The 23,232-nt window shown below is 47.4% G+C and overlaps 1 protein-coding gene across 18 annotated transcripts; it reads left to right on the forward strand.

The window, feature by feature from the left end:
* The first annotated feature begins 10,354 nt into the window (after positions 1–10,354).
* Positions 10,355–20,050, forward strand: LOC123156901 (uncharacterized). 18 transcript variants are annotated; one of them, XR_006478516.1, is made up of 8 exons: positions 10,365–11,470; positions 11,584–11,625; positions 11,744–11,821; positions 11,912–12,359; positions 12,758–12,833; positions 12,962–18,535; positions 19,127–19,183; positions 19,258–20,005. XR_006478516.1 is itself a non-coding variant. In XM_044575093.1 (2 exons), the coding sequence occupies exons 1-2, from the start codon at positions 10,629–10,631 to the stop codon at positions 11,414–11,416; spliced, it is 714 nt and encodes a 237-aa protein (XP_044431028.1). In that variant the 5' UTR covers positions 10,366–10,628; the 3' UTR covers positions 11,417–11,702. The 18 variants fall into 18 exon arrangements, 1 of the variants encoding a protein (XP_044431028.1); XR_006478514.1 differs by having other exon boundaries at positions 10,366–11,474; XR_006478515.1 differs by having other exon boundaries at positions 10,366–11,119; positions 11,250–11,474; positions 11,744–12,359; positions 19,258–20,004.
* The last annotated feature ends 3,182 nt before the right edge of the window (positions 20,051–23,232 follow it).

Raw genomic sequence — 23,232 nt, forward strand, 5'->3', positions numbered from 1 at the left:
GGTAGTCCCTAAGAAGAAGAAAGCATCACCTGATCCGAACCATCAGGAGGCAGGCCCCTCCAGTGGCGTTGTGTCAGGATCCGCGCCCGTTCAAGGGGCACCTCCTTCTGTCGCATAGGAAGGCGCGCCCGGCGCCCTCCTCGGGCAAGGCTCGGGGGCTCTCTCCTGGAGGGCCACCGACTTTGCCAAGGTCACGAGGGAGGCGCTCGGGCACCACTTGGAGGGGTGCTTCAAAGCACGTTTCCCTCAGGAAGGTACGGGGCAAGGAGGGCCGAACCCTCAGGAGATCATCAGTGAGATCATTCAGGAGCTGCAGGAGTCAAGAGTCATGTGTGGCAGCCGCCGCTTACCCGCCATAGCTCCCCATCCAGGCGAGGATGGTGGGCTGCGTGTCTGCATCGACGTACCAGGGCTCAATCGAGCCGCCTCTCAGGAGCGCCTCTGGCCCTCACGCGTGGGACGCTGCGAGGGTCCGCCCCACAGCTATGTTCGCATGCCTTTCGGCCTGCCGAACGCGGCTGCTGCTCATCAGCGTCTTCTGAGGAGCATTCTGGAGGCTCAGGAGGCCAGGCACAACGCGGTCCTGGCAGATATGGAGATGGTCCTCGAGGAGCTGCCTGCGCCCCTGGAGCCTCCCGAGGCTCCTGGACCCGAGAACTCGTGAGGATCGGCTTCCGCGGCGCACGTCGTCCGCTACTTCAGCATTCCACATCTCCGACGTCATCAGGTGACATCTTTCAAGTTTCATTTTCAGCTGGGAGCGCCCTCGGGGCTGCATCATTCCCAGGCCGCGTGGGTCCGTCCCTGCAGCATGTATCCCTTTGGTTCATGTCTTTAGGTTACTTTGTTGGGGGCGCCCCTCGGGCTGCATTATCCCCAAGCCGCTCGGGCCTGACCCAGTGGCGTGTATCACTCTCGCATCTATCCAGGTCGTGCATTTGACCCGCCATGATTATTACCTGATGCCTGCGACGGCGCCCTTCTTCCCTCATGCTAACTGCTTGCACGTTAAAAGGGGGGGGGTACCTGAGCATCACGACTCACGGGCTCTTACTGGCTCTCCAGCCCTCATCTCCTGGCCTTGTCCATGGCACCGCGACCTGGCATACCAGCGACGACTGATCTCGCTCGAGGGCCGGGACCTGAGGACGTAGAGTGTTGGCATCTAACCAATTTTGCAGGAGCACATTACAAACAAAGGCCCAGAGCCAGGCGCAACCCGCCTTGAGGTAGGGCCCCGTGAGTCCCGCGCTAGCTCATGGGTGCCCAGGTACACCTCGTCAATCCCTACCGTGCCGGCCACGTGTCAGGGCGGGGTTGTACACGCCCCAGGGGCTCCTCCCGGAGGGCCCCCCCTCCCACGCACCAGTGGAAGCACCATGCTCCGCGCTGGCTGACAACACTGCCGAGGAGCGGCTATGCCCGTACACATATGGAAGCGCTATGCTCCGCACTGGTGATAAACAACTGAGGGCGGCCCACGGCCGCATCAACCTTAGGGAGCCCAGAGCTCAGTGTCTGGCCCTATCGTAACGCCTCCCCTCGGGAGTGCCCCGCGAGGGGGCTGGACACGGGAGCTACGTCCGGGCCATGCTCGGGTGCACGCCACCCAGCCAGGCCCCTCGGGCCTGGTTCGTCGTGTGCCCCTCCCCGAGCGGAGCCAAGGTACGAAGGCCGTTTGAGCGTCAACAGGGACTCCTGAGCATCTCGACTCAGGAGCCTAACTGGTCATGTAGCCCCTCACTCCTTGGTCTCGTCCTGGTTTCCGGTCGGGGCTAACGGCGGTTGAGGTATGCGCGGGGTCGGGCCCTGCCGACGTAGAACGGCAGATCCACTCCTATGCCTCCCCTCCCTACTTGCTGTTCGCGCGTTAAGGGGGACTCTTGAGCATCGCGACTCAGGAGCCTAACTGGTCATGTAGCCCCTCACTCCTGGGTCCCGTCCTGGTTTCCGGTCGAGGCTAACGGCGGCTGAGGTATCCGCGGGGCCGGGCCATGCCGACGTAGAACACAAGCAAATAGGAAGGAAAAACACAAATCCTAAGGAATTCAAAAGCAAATATTACAGTCCATAGGTTGTTTTCACAATGCCAAACACAAGTTTAAATGCCTCCATGAGGCATGATGCATGTTGCAGGAACTAAAACAGGACAGAAGCCGCGAAGGGACCACTTTCCGGCGGTGCTATCGCTTGTGGTGGGGTTGCGCTGGGCGGCTCCACCTCCCGAAGCCCCGGAGCTAGCAGCATCTCGCCTTGACCTGGTGCTGAAGGTGTGGAACCTTGCCAGCAAGGCTTCTGCTCGACCCTTCACTGCCTCAGCAGCGGCAGCGGCAAGCTCGCCACTCACGGGTTCCAGCAGGCTGTCAAGGTCGACATTGGGGTTGCGAAGATAGACGTGGGTGAGGACACGCGTCAGTGCTGCAGAAGAAAGGACACGCGCCTCGGCCTCGGCTGTGGGACCAAGGCCATCCGCGACATCTTCAAGTGCGCGGACCAGGAAGGGAAGCAGCTTGGCGGGGCCATCCTCGGCGCCAGCTAGCGGCTTTTCCAGGCCGCCATCATAAAGTGTCTTCAGTGCGGCGCGAGCCCTCTCCTCCAGCTGCACGAAGGCCACTCGGTCCTCGACTAGAACCTTCGCCTTGCCGTCCAGCTTGATCCAGCGTCTCCAGCCGGCCACGACGCTCATCAAGCTCGACATCCCGGTCCCTGACGGCAGCTTCTCGAGTCTTCATCTCCTTCTCCTTCTCCTGGTGGTCACGGACCTCCTTGGCGAGCTCGTCGTGCAGGCCTTGCAGTTCGTTCTCCAGCGTCTTGCAGCGGCCCCTGACATCCGCAGCATCACCCAAGGCAGCGTCGCGAGCGGCCTTGGCTTGGAAGGTGGCCTGCTTCTCCTCATCGCAGGCCGTCACGGCCTGGCTCGGCGTCGCTCGAATGGAGGCGTCTGAACGGACCCAGCCAGAGGCCAACTCTAGGCGCCCGGCCACCAGGCGGGGGTCGGCGCCCTGGAGATCTTCTAGCAGCCGGTCTAGCTCGGCAGCAGCACGATCCAAGACGGTGGAAGGAGTCGGAGAAACGGAGGTTGGCGGAGTAGGAGGAGAAGACGGCAACATGATCACAGCATCAAGCGTCGGGACCTTCTGAGCCCCGGCGGCCTCAGCAGTGGCACTGGGCGTGGACGCCTCGGGAGTCGCCTGGGCCATGGGGGCTGGGCCCACGCCAATGCGCCCCACCTGGCCTCGCGAGGACGACCGGGCAGGGGAGGCTCGAGCCTCGCCACCTCCTTCCCCCGCAGATGAAGGCATTGCCCCAAGCGGGGCCGCTGAGGCCCCTTTCAACCTTTTTGCTGCAGGCACCGGCCTAGCCAAAGGATGCAGACGTCAAGCTTTGGCGATAGAAGCGGGAAGCAAAACAAAAATCAAGCACTTACTGGTCATTGTTCACGGACTCAAGCAGCCTCCGGCCGAACTTGAAGCCCGAGAGCCGACTGTTGGGGTCAGCTTCGGGAGGCTCGGAAGTAGGGGGCGCGTCAAAAGAGTTGGGGCTGGCTTCAGGCCGCCTCGGAGCCAGAGCAGACCCGCGGGGAACCAGCCCCGTCCTGTCCTTCCTCGGGACCAAGGGCGAGCTCTGCCCGCCTCGCCCGTCGCCAGCCTCGTCGTCATCCGGCATGAGGCGGAGGGCACGGGACCTGCACTGAGGGAAGGACTCCCCTGACTCTCCGTCGGTCGCCTCAGAGTCGGACTCTTCTTCCTCCTCCTCTTCTTCCTCGTCCCTGCCGGAGTCACCGGAAGACAAGTTCATCACCGCTAGCGCCGCCAGATCCTCGGGAGCTTCCGCAGGCACTAGCCCCTCCCCGTTGAAGGTGGGCATGGAGTTCACCACCTGCGCCCAGTCATCACAAAGGAAAAGGGGGACAGGAGCACCCTCCAGTCTCGCCACATCTCCTCCGACCAAGGAGTGGAGGGCCGCGGCCAGATCTTCGTCGGCCAGAGCTGCGGAGCTCAGGCGGAGGGCGACATCAGCTTCCCCGAGCCTCCACAATGGGAGCGAGTGTTCCCGAAGCGGAGCCACCCGGTGCTCCGGGAACTCCCTCAGGAGCGTAGCCCCGGTCAGCTTCGCCGCCACCAGGTTGCCTGGCTTCAGGTCTGCATTCATCCTCTTCAGCACCACCTTCGTGCGGGGGTCGACAAGCTCCGCGCGAGACCACACGTCGACGGACTTGGGCTGCGCCATGGGCAGTTTCATCCGAGGGTGGATGCGCCCAGCGTCCACCATGACCCACTTGCTCCGAAAGCCCTCGATCCTCTTCCCGGGCTTTGATATGGCATTGGAGTTGGAGTACGCGATGAAGCTCACGTATGCGGTGATGTGAGCGCCAGAAACCCGTAGGGAAAAGTAATGGCGCAGCAGAGCCACTGAGGGCCTCACTCCAACATGAGCCTCGCAATAATAGGCGAAAATCGCCAGGAGGAGAATAGAGTTGGGGTGGAGGTGCAGAGCTTGCAGGTTGTATTGACGAAGAACAGCGAGGAAGAACTCGGAAAAGGGAGGCACCAGACCGGCAACGATGGCGCTCACGAAGAGCGGATAGAAGGTGCTCCCCTTGTCTTCAGGCAGGGCAGAGCTGACCTTGAGCATAGCCGCCCCTCGTTGCCTTGCGCCACCATCATCTGGCGCGTGAGGGCGAGATTCTTCTCCAACACATTCGGAGGATCCAGAGCGCGCGAGTACCAGGCCCTGGCCGGAGTCTTGCGAGGCGCCATGGTTTGCCGAAGGCGAGGGATTGAGGCAGATCTAGGGGATTTCGGAAGCGAGGAGGAGAGCGAGAAAGGGGATCTGGAGCAATGACTGGTGAAGGCAAACAAGGTAAGCCTGGTCCAGGGCCGCCCTTTTGTCAGACAGACAGTTGCCGAGGCGACGTGGGGAAGCGGAGACGCCCACGTCCAATCAACCACCACGCGGCGCCCAAGGCCGCAGGCTGTTGGGGCCCGCGGCGCTTCGCACTTGCCCCTTCGCTTCTCTGCTAAGCCAAGTCCGGGCGTGCCTTGGGCCCGGGGGCTACTGTCAGCGTTTTAGGAATGGGGGTACCCAGACTTGCCTGCTTGCGGCCTACAGCGTGGCTCAAGGAGTGGCCCAGTACGACCCATCTTCGTCAACACAAGCTCAAGACCCTCGCGAGGGGCCAAGCCTCGTGGGGCGGACAACAGGCAGCTTCCTCAGGCACAACCTCGTCAGGAAGGCTCGCGAGGAGGCAGAGATATCAAGTCAAGGGTACCTCACGAGGTGCCCGTGATGCAAGCCATGACGACCGAAGCCAGGCGGGCGCCGGCCTGCGCAGTGTCCTTGTTTCCTCTTTGGTGCAAAGCGGGCAAGCGCAGGCCAAGGTATCAAGCAAAGGCTACCATTTCGGTGCAACGAGACCAAGACCAGCAGAACGGCAGGATGGAGGTCACCGTGGAGCCCAAGACGGCGTCATCGTCAGAGTCTTTGGCAGGCGAGGACCAACTTTAGTCAGGATAAGTGTACTAGATGTTCCCCTTCAAAATGGCCAGTTGTTGGCGTCCTTCCCGCTCAATATTTGGGAAGAGGGCCAGGGCCTCGCTCTATAAATAGGGCTAGCCACCGCAGTAGAAAGGGGCCGGATCCAGTCCTCCCCAAGAGACAACACCACCACAAGAGCATCCCTCGCGAGGCTGTTCTTCCCTTGTACTATTCATCATCAGCCCCAGAGGCAATCTACCACACCACACACTGGAGTAGGGTATTACACCACAATGGTGGCCTGAACCAGTATAAACCTTGCGTCCCTTGCGTTGTTCATCGTGTAGCCTAGATCCTTTGCGAGGCGAAAAGACATGAGTTGGTAGAGGAGAGATCTTCATGCGCACCCCAGAGTTCGAACCTTAGGGGTCTGCCGGAACCCGAAATCCGACAGGGAGCAACGACGTTTCTATTAAATCTCGTGTGTACGGTGACGATGATGATCATGGCGCCCGATGGAGATCAAAAGGAGCAAAATGATATTGGCCATATCATGTCACTATTTGATTGCTTGTGATGTTTATCATGTTTTTGCATCTTATTTTCTTAGAACGGCGGTAGCATAAATAAGATGATCCCTCATAAAATTTCAAGAAAGTGTTCCCCCTAACTGTGCGCCGTTGCGGAAGTTCGTTGTTTCGAAGCACTACATGATGATCGGGTGTGATAGATTCTAACGTTCGCATACAACGGGTGTAAGCCAGATTTACACATGCAAAACACTTAGGTTGACGCCTAGCATGTACAGACATGGCCTCGGTACACAAGAGACGGAAAGGTCAAACATGAGTCGTATAGAAGATACGATCAACATGAAGATGTTCACCGATGATGACTAGTCCGTCTCACGTGATGATCGGACACGACCTAGTTGACTCGGATCATGGATCACATAGATGACTAGAGGGATGTCTATCTGAGTGGGAGTTCATTAAATAGATTAATTAGATGAAATTAATTATCATGAACACAAGCTCAAGGAGTGGCCCAGTACGACCCATCTTCGTCAACACAAGCTCAAGACCCTCGCGAGGGGCCAAGCCTCGCGGGGCGGACAACAGACAGCTTCCTCAGGCACAACCTCGTCAGGAAGGCTCGCGAGGAGGCAGAGATATCAAGTCAGGGGTACCTCGTGAGGTGCCCGTGATGCAAGCCATGACGACCGAAGCCAGGCGGGCGCCGGCCTGCGCAGTGTCCTTGTTTCCTCTTTGGTGCAAAGCGGGCAAGCGCAGGCCAAGGTATCAAGCAAAGGCTACCATTTCGGTGCAACGAGACCAAGACCAGCAGAACGGCAGGATGGAGGTCACCGTGGAGCCCAAGACGGCGTCATCGTCAGAGTCTTTGGCAGGCGAGGACCAACTTTAGTCAGGATAAGTGTACTAGATGTTCCCCTTCAAAATGGCCAGTTGTTGGCGTCCTTCCCGCTTAATATTTGGGAAGAGGGCCAGGGCCTCGCTCTATAAATAGGGCTAGCCACCGCAGTAGAAAGGGGCCGGATCCAGTCCTCCCCAAGAGACAACACCACCACAAGAGCATCCCTCGCGAGGCTGTTCTTCTCTTGTACTATTCATCATCAGCCCCAGAGGCAATCTACCACACCACACACTGGAGTAGGGTATTACACCACAATGGTGGCCTGAACCAGTATAAACCTTGCGTCCCTTGCGTTGTTCATCGTGTAGCCTAGATCCTTTGCGAGGCGAAAAGACATGAGTTGGTAGAGGAGAGATCTTCATGCGCACCCCAGAGTTCGAACCTTAGGGGTCTGCCGGAACCCGAAATCTGACAGGGAGCAACGACGTTTCTATTAAATCTCGTGTGTACGGTGACGATGATGATCATGGCGCCCGATGGAGATCAAAAGGAGCAAAATGATATTGGCCATATCATGTCACTATTTGATTGCTTGTGATGTTTATCATGTTTTTGCATCTTATTTTCTTAGAACGACGGTAGCATAAATAAGATGATCCCTCATAAAATTTCAAGAAAGTGTTCCCCCTAACTGTGCGCCATTGCGAAAGTTCATTGTTTCGAAGCACTACATGATGATCGGGTGTGATAGATTCTAACGTTCGCATACAACGGGTGTAAGCCAGATTTACACATGCAAAACACTTAGGTTGGCTAGACGAGCCTAGCATGTACAGACATGGCCTCGGTACACAAGAGACGGAAAGGTCGAACATGAGTCGTATAGAAGATACGATCAACATGAAGATGTTCACCGATGATGACTAGTCCGTCTCACGTGATGATCGGACATGGCCTAGTTGACTCGGATCATGGATCACATAGATGACTAGAGGGATGTCTATCTGAGTGGGAGTTCATTAAATAGATTGATTAGATGAACTTAATTATCATGAACTTAGTCTAAAATCTTTGCAATATGTCTTTTAGATCAAATGGCCCATGCTAATGTTGCCCTCAACTTCAACGCGTTCCTAGAGAAAACCAAGCTGAAAGACGATGGTAGCAACTATACGGACTGGGTCCGGAACTTGAGGATCATCCTCATAGCTGCCAAGAGAGCTAATGTTCTAGATGCACTGCTAGGTGAAGCACCCATTTTCCCAGCAACTCAAGACGTTATGAACGCCTGGCAGTCGCGTGGTGATGATTACTCCGTGGTTCAGTGCGGCATGCTTTACAGCTTAGAACTGGGGCTCCAAAAGCGTTTTGAGCAGCACGGAGCATATGAGATGTTCCAAGAGCTGGAAATTGTTTTCCAAGCTCATGCCCGGGTCGAGAGATATGAACTCTCCGACAATTTCTATAGTTGTAAGATGGAGGAGAATAGTTCTGTCAGCGAGCACCTACTCAAAATGTCTGGGTTGCACAACCGCTTGTCTCAGCTCAGAGTTAATCTCCCGGATGACGCGGTCATTGACATAATCCTTCAGTCGCTCCCACCTAGTTACAAGAGCTTTGTGATGAATTACAATATGCAGGAGATGATGAAAACCATTCCTGAGGTATTTTCAATGCTGAAATCAGCGGAGGTGGAGATAAAAAAGGAACATCAAGTGTTGATGGTCAATAAAACCACTAGTTTCAAGAAAGGCAAGGGTTAGAAGAACTTCAAGAAGGACGACAAGGGAGTTGCCGCGCCTGGTAAGCTAGTTGTCGGGAAGAAGCCAAAGCATGGACCCAAACCTGAGACTGAGTGCTTTTATTGCAAGGGAAACGGTCACTAGAAGCGGAACTGCCCCAAGTACTTAGCGGACAAGAAAGCCGATAACACCAAAGGTATATGTGATATACATGTTATTGATGTGTACCTTACCAGTACTCGTAGTAGCTCCTGGGTATTTTATACCGGTGCAGTTGCTCATATTTGTAACTCAAAACAGGAGCTGCGGAATAAGCAGAGACTGGCGAAGGACGAGGTGACGATGCACGTCGGGAATGGTTCCAAGGTCGATGTGATCGCCGTCGGCACGCTACCTCTACATTTACCTATGGGATTAGTTTTAAACCTCAATAATTGTTATTTAGTACCAGCTTTGAGCATGAACATTGTATCTGGATCTTGTTTAATACGAGATGGCTACTCATTTAAATCCAAGAATAATGGTTATTCTATTTATATGAGAGATATGTTTTATGGTCATGCCCCGCTGGTCAATGGTTTATTCTTAATGAATCTCGAACGTGATGTTACACATATTCACAGTGTGAATACCAAAAGATGTAAGATTGATAATGATAGTCCCACGTACCTGTGGCACTGTCGCCTTGGTCACATTGGTGTCAAACGCATGAAGAAGCTCCATGCAGATGGACTTTTGGAGTCTCTTGATTATGAATCATTTGACACGTGCGAACCATGCCTCATGGGCAAAATGACCAAGACTCCATTCCCCGGAACAATGGAGCAAGCAACCAACTTATTGGAAATCATACATACTGATGTGTGCGGTCCAATGAGCCTTGAGGCTCGCGGTGGCTATCGTTATGTTATCACCCTCACTAATGACGTAAGTAGATATGGGTATGTCTACTTGATGAAACACAAGTCTGAGACCTTTGAAAAGTTTAAGGAATATCAGAGTGAGGTAGAGAATCAACGTGACAGAAAAATAAAGTTCTTGCGACCAGATCGTGGGGGAGAATATTTAAGTCACGAGTTTGGTACACACTTAAGAAAATGTAGAATTGTTTCACAACTCACGCCGCCTGGAACACCTCAGCGTAATGGTGTGTCCGGACGTCGTAATCGCACTCTATTAGATATGGTGCGATCTATGATGTCTCTTACCGATTTACCGCTATCATTTTGGGGATACGCTTTAGAGACAGCTACATTCACTTTAAATAGGGAACCATCTAAATCCGTTGAGACGACACCATATGAATTATGGTTTGGAAAGAAATCTAAGCTGTCGTTTCTAAAAGTTTGGGGATGCGATGCTTATGTCAAGAAACTTCAACCTGAAAAGCTCGAACCCAAGTCGGAAAAGTGCGTCTTCATAGGATACCCTAAGGAAACCATTGGGTATACTTTCTGGCTCAGATCCGAAGGCAAGATCTTTGTTGCCAAGAACGGGTCCTTTCTGAAGAAAGAGTTTCTCTCGAAAGAAGTAAGTGGGAGAAAGTAGAACTTGATGAAGTACTGCCTCTTGAACCGGAAAGTAGCGCAGCTCAGGAAGATGTTCCTGTGGTGCCTGCATCGACTAGAGAGGAAGTTAATGATGATGATCAAGATACTTCCAATCAAGTTGCTACTGAACTTCGTAGGTCCACAAGAACACGTTTCACGCTAGAATGATATGGCAACCCTATCCTAAAAATCATGGAACATATAAAGAATGAGCCAATGCACCTATCTAGCGGCCGTGGCCACGTCTCCTTTTTTGCGTCTATTAACAGTGGGAGAAAGGGATAAGCCCCGAGCGATCCGTTTGGCTCCACTCCTCTCTCTTTCCCTTTTCCTCTGCCTCGTGCTCTCCTTTCCTCGCCGCCGCCACCCCAACCTAGGCGGCTCCTCTCCTCGTCGAACCAGCAGCCTCCTCTCCATCTTCACGCGCAGCCTCCTTCCCACCGGGCTTCGCCTCTTCGGGCGGCGGGACGCAGTGGCTCTATTGATGGCAGATGGGGCGACAACGGCGACGCTCCTCGTCGCCCATGGCGGTCGGCGGCGCTCTGGCCGTGGAGGCCTGCTCCTCATGCTCCTCCTCTACCCGCTCCACCTCTCCGCGGCCGCGCCCGAGTCCGAGTGCGCCAAGTTCGCCGGCCCGCGCGCGCACCTGCGCTGGCTCCGCTTCATCCGGCCCGTGCCGCGCTGCGTTCGCCGCGTCGCCTCCTCCTGCGCTACGCCGGCTCCGCCGCCCCCGACCACGCCCCTGCGCATGCCGCTGCAGCACCCCCGCGCGATCGTCGGCTCGCTCCGGCCGGCTCCGCCTCTGCCCGGGGCCGGGTGCTCCTCTCCTCGCGCGCCCTCGCGGTCGCAAGAGGCGGATATGTACGGAGGATCCACGAGCTTGGTGCCATCCATCCCGTCCGGCGACGCTCACCCCCTCTTCTCCAACGTGTCTGTGATCTATTCACTTGCGTCTTCACTGCCTCAAGTGCGCAGGTGATTCTGCAAACCCCTCTCTAATTTCTCTCTCTCTCTCTCTCCCTCTCTTGATTCGGTTGTTGCGTTGCAAGAAATATTATTGTGCAGAGGTGGCTGCAGCTATGCACATCTGTTTTTGAGGCTGCAGATGCGACCACCAGTTGTTTGTATAAATGCTCAAGGAGGACTGCTCTGGAGAGGACAACACGTGTGTTTGAAAGAGAGGGATGGAAAAGAGGGGGCTGGAGTAAGAGAAGAGGAAGGAGTGGAGCCACATGTTATTTCTTTGTCATCGACGTCATCCCACCATTATAGAGACTTTCTTGGATGACATGCCTCCCATACTCTCGCCCCTTGTGCTCCATCTGTGTTGGTACCCTTTCATGGTTTCTTGTCTCCTCTTCTTTCATGATTCATTCATTTCAAATACTAATTCAGGTTGTTATACTAATTTGATTGATGTGGATGGTGTAATAATTCAGGTCGTGCATGATGGTGTGCTGATTTCCTTGATGCCTCATCAGGTTTCACTTTTTTGATACATTGATTGGTTACCAATTTGATGCAAATAGCCAAAATGAATGGATATTACTTGTGGTCAGACTAAATTTTCCATGTTCTTTGTGTGTGATTATGCTCAAGTTTTGGAAGAATTGGGCTAAGGGGTGATTGTGCTCAGGTTTTGATGCAGGTTCTTTTGAATTCTGAAACTTTGGTTTGGTATGACAGACAATGCTATTAATATTTGAACAGACAATATAGTTACTAGAGTCACTTCATACTAACACGCAAACTCATTTTGTATTGCAGTGAGATTCAGACAATTTTAGGAAACACATGGAAAGGAGTCCAAATGGGCTCGGCGTACATGGTTTTCAGTTAACATGTCCTATTTTTGCAGTGAGTGATCGACGAGGGAAGCACAAGGAAAAGAGCAAGCCATGAAAGATGCAGTGATTGATGGATTGGGCAACTTGTTCCTGCTAGTTTCTCTATTGGCAAAGAACAAAATCCTATTAATTATTTTTTGTGTATGCATAATGTATAGTTAATCAATTGGCTGTGTATGGTGACATTAGTAATGACCTTGACAGTTACAAGTGAAAGGTCATTCTCAGACCGAAAAAGCAGCTGCGTTGCGCGAATCCCAGATCTTGTAATGACCTCGAACTGTATTTACACCGGCTTAGAGACCCCTCAGCTGGTGAATCGGTTGTCCATGGTGCGTCAGCCATGAAAGATGCAGAAGAAAAATCATGTGAGTTCCTCTAATTTTCTTCCATATTTTTTCTCCCTTGGGTATATATAAATACTGCACAAAAGTTAATTTCTTTACTTCTGGACCACGTCTAATTTTGGGGAAAAGAGAGGGATTTGAGAGAAATAGGCAACATGAAGAGCTTTGTTTTGTCTCTTTGCGTTTTCAACCGCATGTCCGCATCTAATTTTGGAGAAAAGAGAGAGGAATTTGAGAGAGATAGACAATCTGAAGGGATGTTGTGGCTACATCATCCTTGTAGTCACAAGGGATACTTTTTGTGGTATGATTTCTTTGCATGTTGATAAAATCACACACACACACCAGGTTTAGGTTGCTTTTCTTATGTAGATTTGTGTTGCTCTCTTGTTCTGAGGTTCTTCAGTTTTACTTTGTAGGTTGATAAAAGCACACACACTCACCAGGTTCATCAGGTTGCTGTGAGTGTGGCCATCATGGCTATCCCAGGAGCAGGTTCAGCTTCTGTACATCCATTTTTTCGGCTACTTTGCATCTTTCAGATATGCAATTACATATGATGTTAGTTCCCTTCTGCCATACGATGTACTGCTACTTCTTCTCAGATGTGTTGGTTTCTGCAGGTCCATTGGTTGCTTCATTTTCAGCTATATGATAGCTCGGGCATGCTCACCAGTTGTTCCGTTAAAATGACAAAACCGACTGAATTTTATCTCTTATATGTGTTACTAAATACTAGAGGTGATTATTTTCTTTCGGGGGATTACAGTTTTATAAGCTTTATGCCTTTTGAGACTTTGAGGTCCAAACTAATTAGTCTTTGAGATCTCAATGCTTCTATATAGATATAATTAGTATTTCTCACAATGAGCATCTCCGAAGCTGCAGCCTATGCTAAAAGTAGTGCTTATAGCCGTAGTAGGCGATACATCATTAGAACTAATGTGTGACACTTATTTTGCAACAACAACATCCAAGTTTTTCAACATTTTACAATCTTACTAATGTGTGCCGCCAAGTTTCTCTATTTTAGATGGTTCTGTCTTTTTACTTCTGAAAATGGGTGTGTGTTCTATTTAGCTAACTATAATTCATTGTTGTAGTCGAAGATGTTCCCAGGCTACCATCTGGTTTAGAACTCTACAATTCACATCAATACTGAATTTGTTTTGCAACTGAATTTGCATATTATTTCCAATATTGCATCTCATTGCACTTTGAAGATACACCGGACTATCAGTGGCGATTTAATTCCACTTATTTCTTAGCTACAATATTCCATAGAAAAAACATGAACTTTAATATCTGAGTGATTAGTGTGCTTTGTATATCTGATGTATCGGGGAACTCTAATATCTGAGTTATATATATGGTTGTCTGGCAAGATTGGTTTTCACCTATCTAGCTCCTCAGCTCAAGGTTTTTAAGATGATACATTTCTTGATACATCAACTACCCATAAACGTACCTCATGTTTTCTTAAAGGACAACTGATATCTCAATCAGCTCACCCTTTTCTGCCAAAAACCTATCATCATGTTCCTTACAATAAGTTATGCTTCTGTTTGTACATTTGCAGCTTATGGTGCTGCATCTTTGGTTCTTTTTATTCAATTCAGAGCAGGTGACAATGCCTTATATTGATTGTTCTGGATAGGTATTTAGTCGTAAGAGATATCACCTATGTGTCTCCAGAAAAGCAAAAACAACAATTCACTGTTGATTTACTTTGCTATGATTGCTCCCATTAGATTGTCCTTAAATCATGTGCAAAACTGAAGTATTGTGTTGGCTGACTGTCAGCCTGACAAATGAGATGGGATGATGATGCAGAGTGCTAAAAGGCCTAATGGGTTATCTCCTTGGTAGATTAAGTTTGTTGGATTGATTTCAGGCCGTTGAAAATAGATGACACTATGCCTCCCCCAATTACATGTGTTGCTTCCAAGTAGGACCCATTTGCAAGTAAGAAAGTAATAATGAATTTTCTACTCTTTGTTCTCTGCTGAACTTTCTTTTCTCTTGCCATTTTGTATGGTAGTCTTTCATAGAATTTTGTGATATCTACCTGACTCCACAAGGTCATGCAACATTAAGAATTGCTGGGTTTGAAAAATGCAGGATGGAATTTATTGTTAATTAATTATCTCTATCTGAAGCAAGACATTTTTAGTACACTGTTGAATAGAGTTGATGTATTAGCATGAGTAACATTGCGGCATTCTAAGGGTTGGTGCTAGAACCCCACCTAGAAACCACTGTTTTTCCAGCAACTATGTGGTTCATATGTTGATGGGAGGAGAACCAGGAGGTAGTGCAATATCCTTATTAGTTATACTCAGGGATGCAAAATCTTCATCTGATGATTCCACCCCTTTACATGACACTAGCTACCGCACAGTAGAAAGTGTCTCGCCGATTCTCTTTACGACACCAAATGACCGATTAATGACTGCACTCATAGAGAACATAACAAGGTATTTTAGGAAGTGCTTGGACCAGGTTCAAATTTTTGACAGTCTTAGGCACATTTTTTACAGTGTTGGTTTCAAGTTTTTTTCTGACATAGTTAAGACTTTCTAAAATGCAGTCTTGAACTACACGTGCTCTGTACAAAGCTTGTTTAGTTCTCTAAAATCTGCACATGTTAGATACAGTTTGAGAGAACATGTGCAGATTTGTGAGAACTAAAAAAACTTTGTCCAGAACATGTCCATTGATAGTAAGATTGTTTGTGATAATGAAAGGAGACAATGCGTTTGATATAGCTTGTCATGAGATAATGAAACAATAGTGTTTATTTGGTCACCTGCAAGATGATGATGTGAAACGAACGGCTATTTGCGCCTTTCAGAGTTTCTACCATTTAATAGTTTCCCATAACAAAATATTTGCTAATAGTTAGACGACCTTGTGATTTTTGTTCCTATGGGTAAACAGATATAAGGTTAATCGTGTAAGCATAGCTTGAGCAAAAGCACATGAGTTAGCTTCTGGATTGGTAGCTAAAAATGAGATACTTATGGTTGTTGATGCCTTCCTTTTTTGTAGTAACATCCATGTGTCCAGCATATGTAGAACATTAGATTTTTCTTGGCTGATTGTTGTAGTTCGTTCTCAAGGTTTGGAAATCTTTAGCTATATTCCTTGTCTCATGCAAGCAGGAGCAATATCTTCTTTATGCTGTGTGCCGCCAAGTTTCTCTATTTTAGATGGTTGTGTCTTTTCGCTTCTAAAAAGGGATATGTATTTTATTAATCTGACTATAGTTTGTGGTAGGTACATGCTGAAAGATGTTCTGAGGCTAGCACCTGTTTAGAAGTTTTGCAATTCACAACAATACCTCATAATTGTGATTTGATGTCCAGAATGTTAATTGAAGAATGAGTCTATAAACTGAACTGCATTGTATTTTGTAATATATCCTTATATATGGTGCTTGTGGCGTTTTTTTCGTAATTATAAGTTTTTAGAACAATTCGCCTTCAATCACTTGCGACCTAGACCATCTTTTTCTGGACTAATTGATTCTAGTTTATTTATATTTGTAAAAACCTCATTGATTCAGGTTTCTTTATATTTGTTCAGGTTTCGGTCAACGGAAACAGGACTGTTGTATGCACTTCTTTTACGAAGATGTACTTGGTGTTGCTTGGTAGGGAGAAATGAAGTGTGTGCCTCATTCTGAATTCTATCGAGAAGCAACTATTTTAGTTATATGTTAATTTCTAGGGCACACGAGGTCAGCTTAAATATGGAAGTCTGCTGATAGTGTTCCCACGCTTATGCTTCATCCAGGGGAGTGTGCTGACAGTGGATGATTTTTTTTTTTTTGTATAATTGGTTTGGACATCATAAGTACATACTACTCCCTTCTTCCCAAAATTCTTGTCTTAGATTCGTCTAGATTGGGATGTATCTAATACTAAAAGGCGACTCGATATCTAAGACATGTATTTTTGGACGGAGGGAGTATTTCAGTACAATTTAGGCTATGGCAGTGTGTTGGATCCCTATGCTTCATTTAGTATACGCCCTCCCTCCTCGCCTTTTGTCTAGCTTCTCAATCAATACCTGGGTAATTATGGGGGAATGTAGCCTCTTCTCTGGTCAAACTATCGGTCCTTGTTGCGTGTATCCTTCTTAATCACCACCTGGGTAATCAATTAATTAGTACATGATCATACATGTTGATCTCCTATATTCTCAGTGCCTGGGAAGTGATGCATGCATGCATGCATGCTCTCAAGTTTAGATAAGCTAAAACCCCTATTATATTCAGATATTTTGTTATCCTGTGGTGTACACACAATTTTAGCATTACCTAACCAGCATACAACATCAGTTACTATCACCGTCATATATCTCACAACAAATTGAAAGATGCATAGACACATGTAGAATCATACACTGCACTTGCTTACAATGTCTTCCTCTGTTGTCGGCAAACTCAAAACCCCTGTCAATTTTTCTGTTTTCTCATAAACGTCACTTGCTTACAATGTCTTCCTATTTGTTCTCAGTCCGCCATGATGAAAAATGTTAGGATCCCAACAAAAGTGCTTCTCGATGCTATGATGCAACAACTTGGCCTACCAAATGTAGTGTAGTCAACTCAACACAAAAGGCAACGGCCATTGGTCTTGACGCAACGATTCAGTTCTATCCATCAGTTCTATCCATCTAAGGAGCAATTACGCAATGGTCTTCCAAAGTACTCCCTCCGCTTCTAAATTTTTGTCTTAAATTTGTCTAAATACGGATGTATCAAGTCACTTTTTAGTATTAGATACATCCGTATCTAGACTAATCTAAGACAAGAATTTTGAGACGGAGGAAGTAATCAATATCCATCTCTGTCTATGGAAAACTCAAAGCCGTAGAAGATCCACTGGCACATGAAGCTCTTAAATGCATGATAGCCCCTTACAGCAAGGTCTTGCAAAACCACAACTATGGTAAGTTGCAGTTGAACAAAAAAAATCTTTACAACACGAGCTCAAAGAAAAATAAGGGATAATAGATTATCTAAGCAGCAACTGGTGTAGTGGTCTGGGTAGAGATCACACAATGCCCGAAGACAACAACCTCATAACACCCACCATTTTATATACCGATGGCACGTGCAGACTCTACTGATATTCCTCACTACTCACCATGAGCAAATGATCAAAGCTATCTATTTGATGCATCTCTACATATGTATCTTACTCCCTCCGTTCCTAAATGTAAGTCTTTGTAAAGATTCCACTATAAACCGCATACGGATGTATATAGATGCATTTCAAATTTAGATTCATTCATTTTGCTCCGTATGTAGTCCACCTAGTGGAATCTCTACAAAGACTTATATTTAGGAACGGAGGGAGTACTTGATAAAGGCAATGTAAATATGTATGTATCGACTTTATACCTAAATATCTATTTACTTGTGCTCCAATCAGTACCTACATATTTTAACATGCATGGTTTGAATGCTTGGTTTGCCCTCGCCCTTTGCGCCATGGGCGCAACAACTAAGTCTTGGCTGGAATACCTCACCTCGCGGCTTGCCGCTCCTCTGTAATTGTGCTCTATATATATCATGTGACTAGAATCAAGGTTAGTGTTTTCTTTTGGTGCCCATTTTCTACTTATTTCCAGATCTTTGTGTTTCGATGCGATCCCACATGCTAATACGAAGTTTCTCATGCTACATGGCTTTTCTGGGAGCAAAATCTGATACAGTCTGCACTTCCATGCTTTGGGTAAGGCATTATTAATCTTTTTCTGCCTTTTTAACAGAACTAAAATTTTCATCATATGATCTCTTTTTTCCTGATGGCTGATGCTCGGAAATATAGCATATGACAAGCAGACAGGTAAAGAGGTTGAAGTTGGATTAGCAGGGCATGGTCCACTAGCCAATTCTTTATCTCTACTAGGTGGCGTCGAGTGACTTTGTTAAGCAGACATTTGACCTCCGCATTATGATGTTAATTTTCATAAATGCAGAAATAGGTTGATCTGTTAATTCGCACTGGAATTTCGGTTAATCCGTTCCTGGTCTCTTGCTATATTTGCATAACGTTGCAGGCCGTATTGTTCTTATGATAAGGCCATTCTCGAGGCGATTGTACCAGCAGATGAACGTATTCCTGGGCGAGTTGTTATGGCTTCAGCTGATCTGGCTTGTGGGCTGGTGGTCAGGTATTAAGGTATGTATGATATTGGAGCAAAAAGTCAACCATCTTTTCTTCTTTATACACCACTTACATATCAAATCTGAAGTTAAATCAAAGTGTAAATATTCATATGGGCTACAAGACCTTTCTTGTTTATCTTTTAAGTTGGTACACGGATAGCGACCTTAGGGTGACTTTTCTGCTTAATTGCTTGCATAAAGTTAGATCGCATGCCTTTGGATGATCCACAATTTAATCTGGCATGATGATGGGATTACCTAGCACCTTGCATTGACTTTTATCAAAAGGCAATGCTAAGTGTTGGTTGGGTTGATCACATCACAATCAAGACCATCAGTTAGCATATACCAGATGATTAAAGTCAACATGCTTTTTCAAAGTGGTTAAAGTCTGAATAGACAAGATGGCTCCTAACATTTAGCATTTCTAAAATTTGCCTTTTTTAGTTAGATCTAAAATGCAGAGAAGCAAGGTTTATTTTCCTGGAGCTCCTCCCCGTCCTCTCCTTCTCTCTTTTTTCCTCTCGCTCTAGGGTTAGGATTTCATCATCTTTAAGAGAAAAAACAGCCCAAGTGTAACTGAATTCCTCTCTCTTCTTTGCAGGATCTAATTCTCGATTCTTGCTTCGGTCTGAGCTGTGCGATTTATGTTTCGTCAGAGGTGAGATTGGGTTGGTTTCTCTGTTGATGACTATGTTATCCCAAATGATCCCTTTATTTTTTTGCATGTTTCAGGTTTCTGTACTAACCATCGTTAAATAAGGTGAGGTATGTACTTTAGCAAACTAGGCAACACTCAGCTCTACATTCCTGTTTTTTTTTGGGAAAAATAATAATTAGCAATACAGCTCCTAACTTGCATATGCTTCGTTTGTACATTTGAGTTACTGAAACTGTGGGTCCTCACCTGATGATCAGGAAGTATGGCGGTTGAGATGCAAATAAACAGACATAATCTGTATAGTCTTACGCTTAGTTCGTATAGTCGTAGGCTTAGTTTATTTATTTACTTCAATGGCGCCATTTGAATTGGTTGACCGTAGTTATCTGTTTCTGGAATTAGCATTATTTCATGAGTGATGAATGGTTGTGCCATGATTTCACATGTCCACACTTCCACTTCAACTTGTGTGATTTTATTATTGGGCATTTATGAAACTCATTGTCAATTCTGTTGTACAGGGTACCTCAGCTACTTATGCTTTGCTAGACAATGAGGGTATGTAGATAGCATGTATGGTTTTTACATTGTTTTGCGCAGGTTGAGATGCATCACATGATGTTTTCCTTTTACATTTATGGGTATTACAGAGTCCTTTCTTTTTCCACTAGGGGCAGTAGCAGTGCCATTCGATTCGAAGGGCAAAGAGTTGATTACAAAGGGGTAGCATTCAGGATATATACACACAAGAGTATAAAACCAAATTATATGATGTAATTGACCACTATTTCTGTTAACTTCTCCTGTACACAATGTTCACAAGTTCATGTATTAAGTACATTTTATTATGTCACTTGTGTTTACTCCCTTTTTAATGCAAGTTTACAGCTACTCGGAGTTTCTAATTGCAGAATCAACTATCTTGACCTAACGACGATCTAATTTGTGGCATTATTACCTTAAGAAAATATTTCCATTTAATTTCCTTTTTATATAGGGGTATAAGTTCTTACCAAATGTACTCAAATATACAATTATTAAAAAAATGCAAATATTTTCAACACGGACGTGGTTTAAAACGGGTCTTTGCGCCATTTGGCGCAACTGGTCATCTAGTGTTGTTAGACAACGGTGAACCTTCAAACTATGAAGAAGCAATGGCGGGCCCGAGCTTCAACAAATGGCTTGAAGCCATGCAATTCGAGATAGGATCCATGTATGAAAACAACGTATGGACTTTGACATACTTGCCCGATGATTAGTGAGCGATAGAAAATAAATGGATCTTTAAAAAGAAGACGGACGCGGATGGTAATGTTACCATCTATAAAGCTCGACTTGTCGCTAAGGGTTACCGACAAGTTCAAGGGATTGACTACGATGAGACCTTCTCACCCGTAGCGAAGCTGAAGTCCGTCCGAACCATGTTAGCAATTGCCGCATTCTATGATTATGAGATATGGCAAATGGACGTCAAAACGGCATTCCTTAACAGCTTTCTTAAGGAAGAATTGTATATGATGCAGCCAGAAGGTTTTGTCGATCCTAAGAATGCTAACAAGGTATGCAAGCTCCAGTGCTCCATCTATGGGCTGGTGCAAGCATCTCGGAGTTGGAACATTCGCTTTGATGAAATGATCAAAGCGTTTGGGTTTATGCAGACTTATGGAAAAGCCTGCGTTTACAAGAAAGTAAGTGGGAGCTCTGTAGCATTTCTCATATTATATGTGGATGACATACTGTTGATGGAAAATGATATATAACTTTTGGACAGCATAAATGCCTACTTGAATAAGTGTTTTTCAATGAAGGACCTTGGAGAAGCTGCTTACATATTAGGCATCAAGATCTATAGAGATAGATCGAGACGCCTCATAGGTCTTTCACAAAGCACATACCTTGATAAGATATTGAAGAAGTTCAATATGGATCAGTCCAAGAAGGGGTTCTTGCCTGTGTTGCAAGGGGTGAAATTGAGCTCGGCTCAATGCCCGACCACGACAGAAGATAGAGAAAAGATGAGTGTTATCCCCTATGCCTCGGCCATAGGGTCTATTATGTATGCCATGCTGTGTACCAGACCTGATGTAAACCTTGTCGTAAGTTTGGTAGCAAGATACCAAAGTAATCCTGGCATGGAACACTGGACAACAGTCAAGAATATTCTGAAGTACTTGAAAAGGACTAAGGATATGTTTCTCGTTTATGGAGGTGATGAAGAGCTCGTCGTAAAGGGTTACGTCGATGCTAGCTTCAACACAGATCTGGATGACTCCAAGTCACAAACCGGATACATGTATATTTTGAATGGTGGGGTAGTAAGCTGGTGTAGTAGCAAACAAAGCGTCGTAGCGGGATGTACATGTGAAGTGGAGTACATGGCAGCCTCAGAGGCAGCGCATGAAGCAATCTGGATGAAGGAGTTCATTACCGACCTAGGAGTTATTCCCAATGCATCGGGCCCGATGACCCTCTTCTGTGACAACACTGGAGCTATTGCCCTTGCCAAGGAGCCCAGGTTTCACAAGAATTCCAGGCACATCAAGCGTCGCTTCAACTCCATTCATGAAAATGTTCAAGATGGAGACATAGATATTTTCAAAGTGCATACGGATCTGAATGTCGCAGATCCGTTGACCAAACCTCTTCCGCGAGCAAAACATGATCAACACCAGAACTCTATGGGTGTTCGATTCATCACAGTGTAACTAGATTATTGACTCTAGTGCAAGTGGGAGACTGTTGGAAATATGCCCTAGAGGCAATAATAAAATGGTTATTATTATATTTCCTTGTCCATGATAATTTGTTTATTGTTCATGCTATAATTGTATTGACCAAAAACTGTAATACATGTGTGAATACATAGAACACAACATGTCCCTAGTGAGCCTCTAGTTGACTAGCTCGTTGATCAACAAATGGTCATGGTTTCCTGACTATGGCATTGGATGTCATTGATAACGGGATCACATCATTAGGAGAATGATGTGATGGACAAGACCCAATCCTAAGCATAGCGCAAGATCGTGTAGTTCGTTTGCTAAAGCTTTTCTAATGTCAAGTATCATTTCCTTAGACCATGAGATTGTGTAACTCCCGAATACAGTAGGAGTGCTTTGGGTGTACCAAACATCACAACGTAACTGGGTGACTATAAAGGTGCACTACAGGTATCTCCAAAAGTGTCTATTGGGTTGGCACGAATCGAGACTGGGATTTGTCACTCCGTATGACAGAGAGGTATCTCTGGGCCCACTCGGTAATGCATCATCATAATGAACTCAATGTGACCAAGTAGTTGGTCACAGGATCATGCATTACAGAATGAGTAAAGTGACTTGCCGGTAACGAGATTGCACGAGGTATTGGGATACCGACGATCGAATCTCGGGCAAGTAACGTACCGATTGACAAAGGGAATTGTATACGGGATTACTTGAATCCTCGACATCGTGGTTCATCCGATGAGATCATCGTGGAACATGTGGGAGCCAACATGGGTATCCAGATCCTGCCATTGGTTATTGGCCAGAGAGCTGTCTCGGTCATGTCTGCATGATTCCCGAACACGTATGGTCTACACACTTAAGGTTCGATGACGCTAGGGTTATAAGGAAGATTTGTATGTGATTAATGAATGTTTTTCGGAGTCCCATATGAGATCCCGGACGTCACGAGGAGTTCCGGAATGGTCCGGAGGTGAAGATTTATATATGGGAAGTCATCATACGGTCACCGGAAATATTCGGGGGTATACCGGTATTGTACCGGGACCACCGGAGGGGTTCCAGGGGTCCACCGGGAGGGTCCACCTGCCCTGGAGGGCCTTATGGGCTGTAGGTGGAAGGGAACCAGCCCTAAGTGGGCTGGGCGCCATCCCCCCTAGGGCCCATGCGCCTAGGGTTGGGGAGGGGACCCTAAAGGGGGCGCCCCCCTTGCTTGGGGGGCAAGCCCCCTTGAGGGAGTCCTGGATTAGGGGGTGTCCGGATGGCCGGACTATGACCTTTGGCCGGACTCCCGAACTATGAAGATACAAGATTGAAGAC

Source organism: Triticum aestivum, chromosome 7B, assembly GCF_018294505.1.
Source record: "Triticum aestivum cultivar Chinese Spring chromosome 7B, IWGSC CS RefSeq v2.1, whole genome shotgun sequence".
NCBI classification, from domain to species: Eukaryota; Viridiplantae; Streptophyta; class Magnoliopsida; order Poales; family Poaceae; genus Triticum; species Triticum aestivum.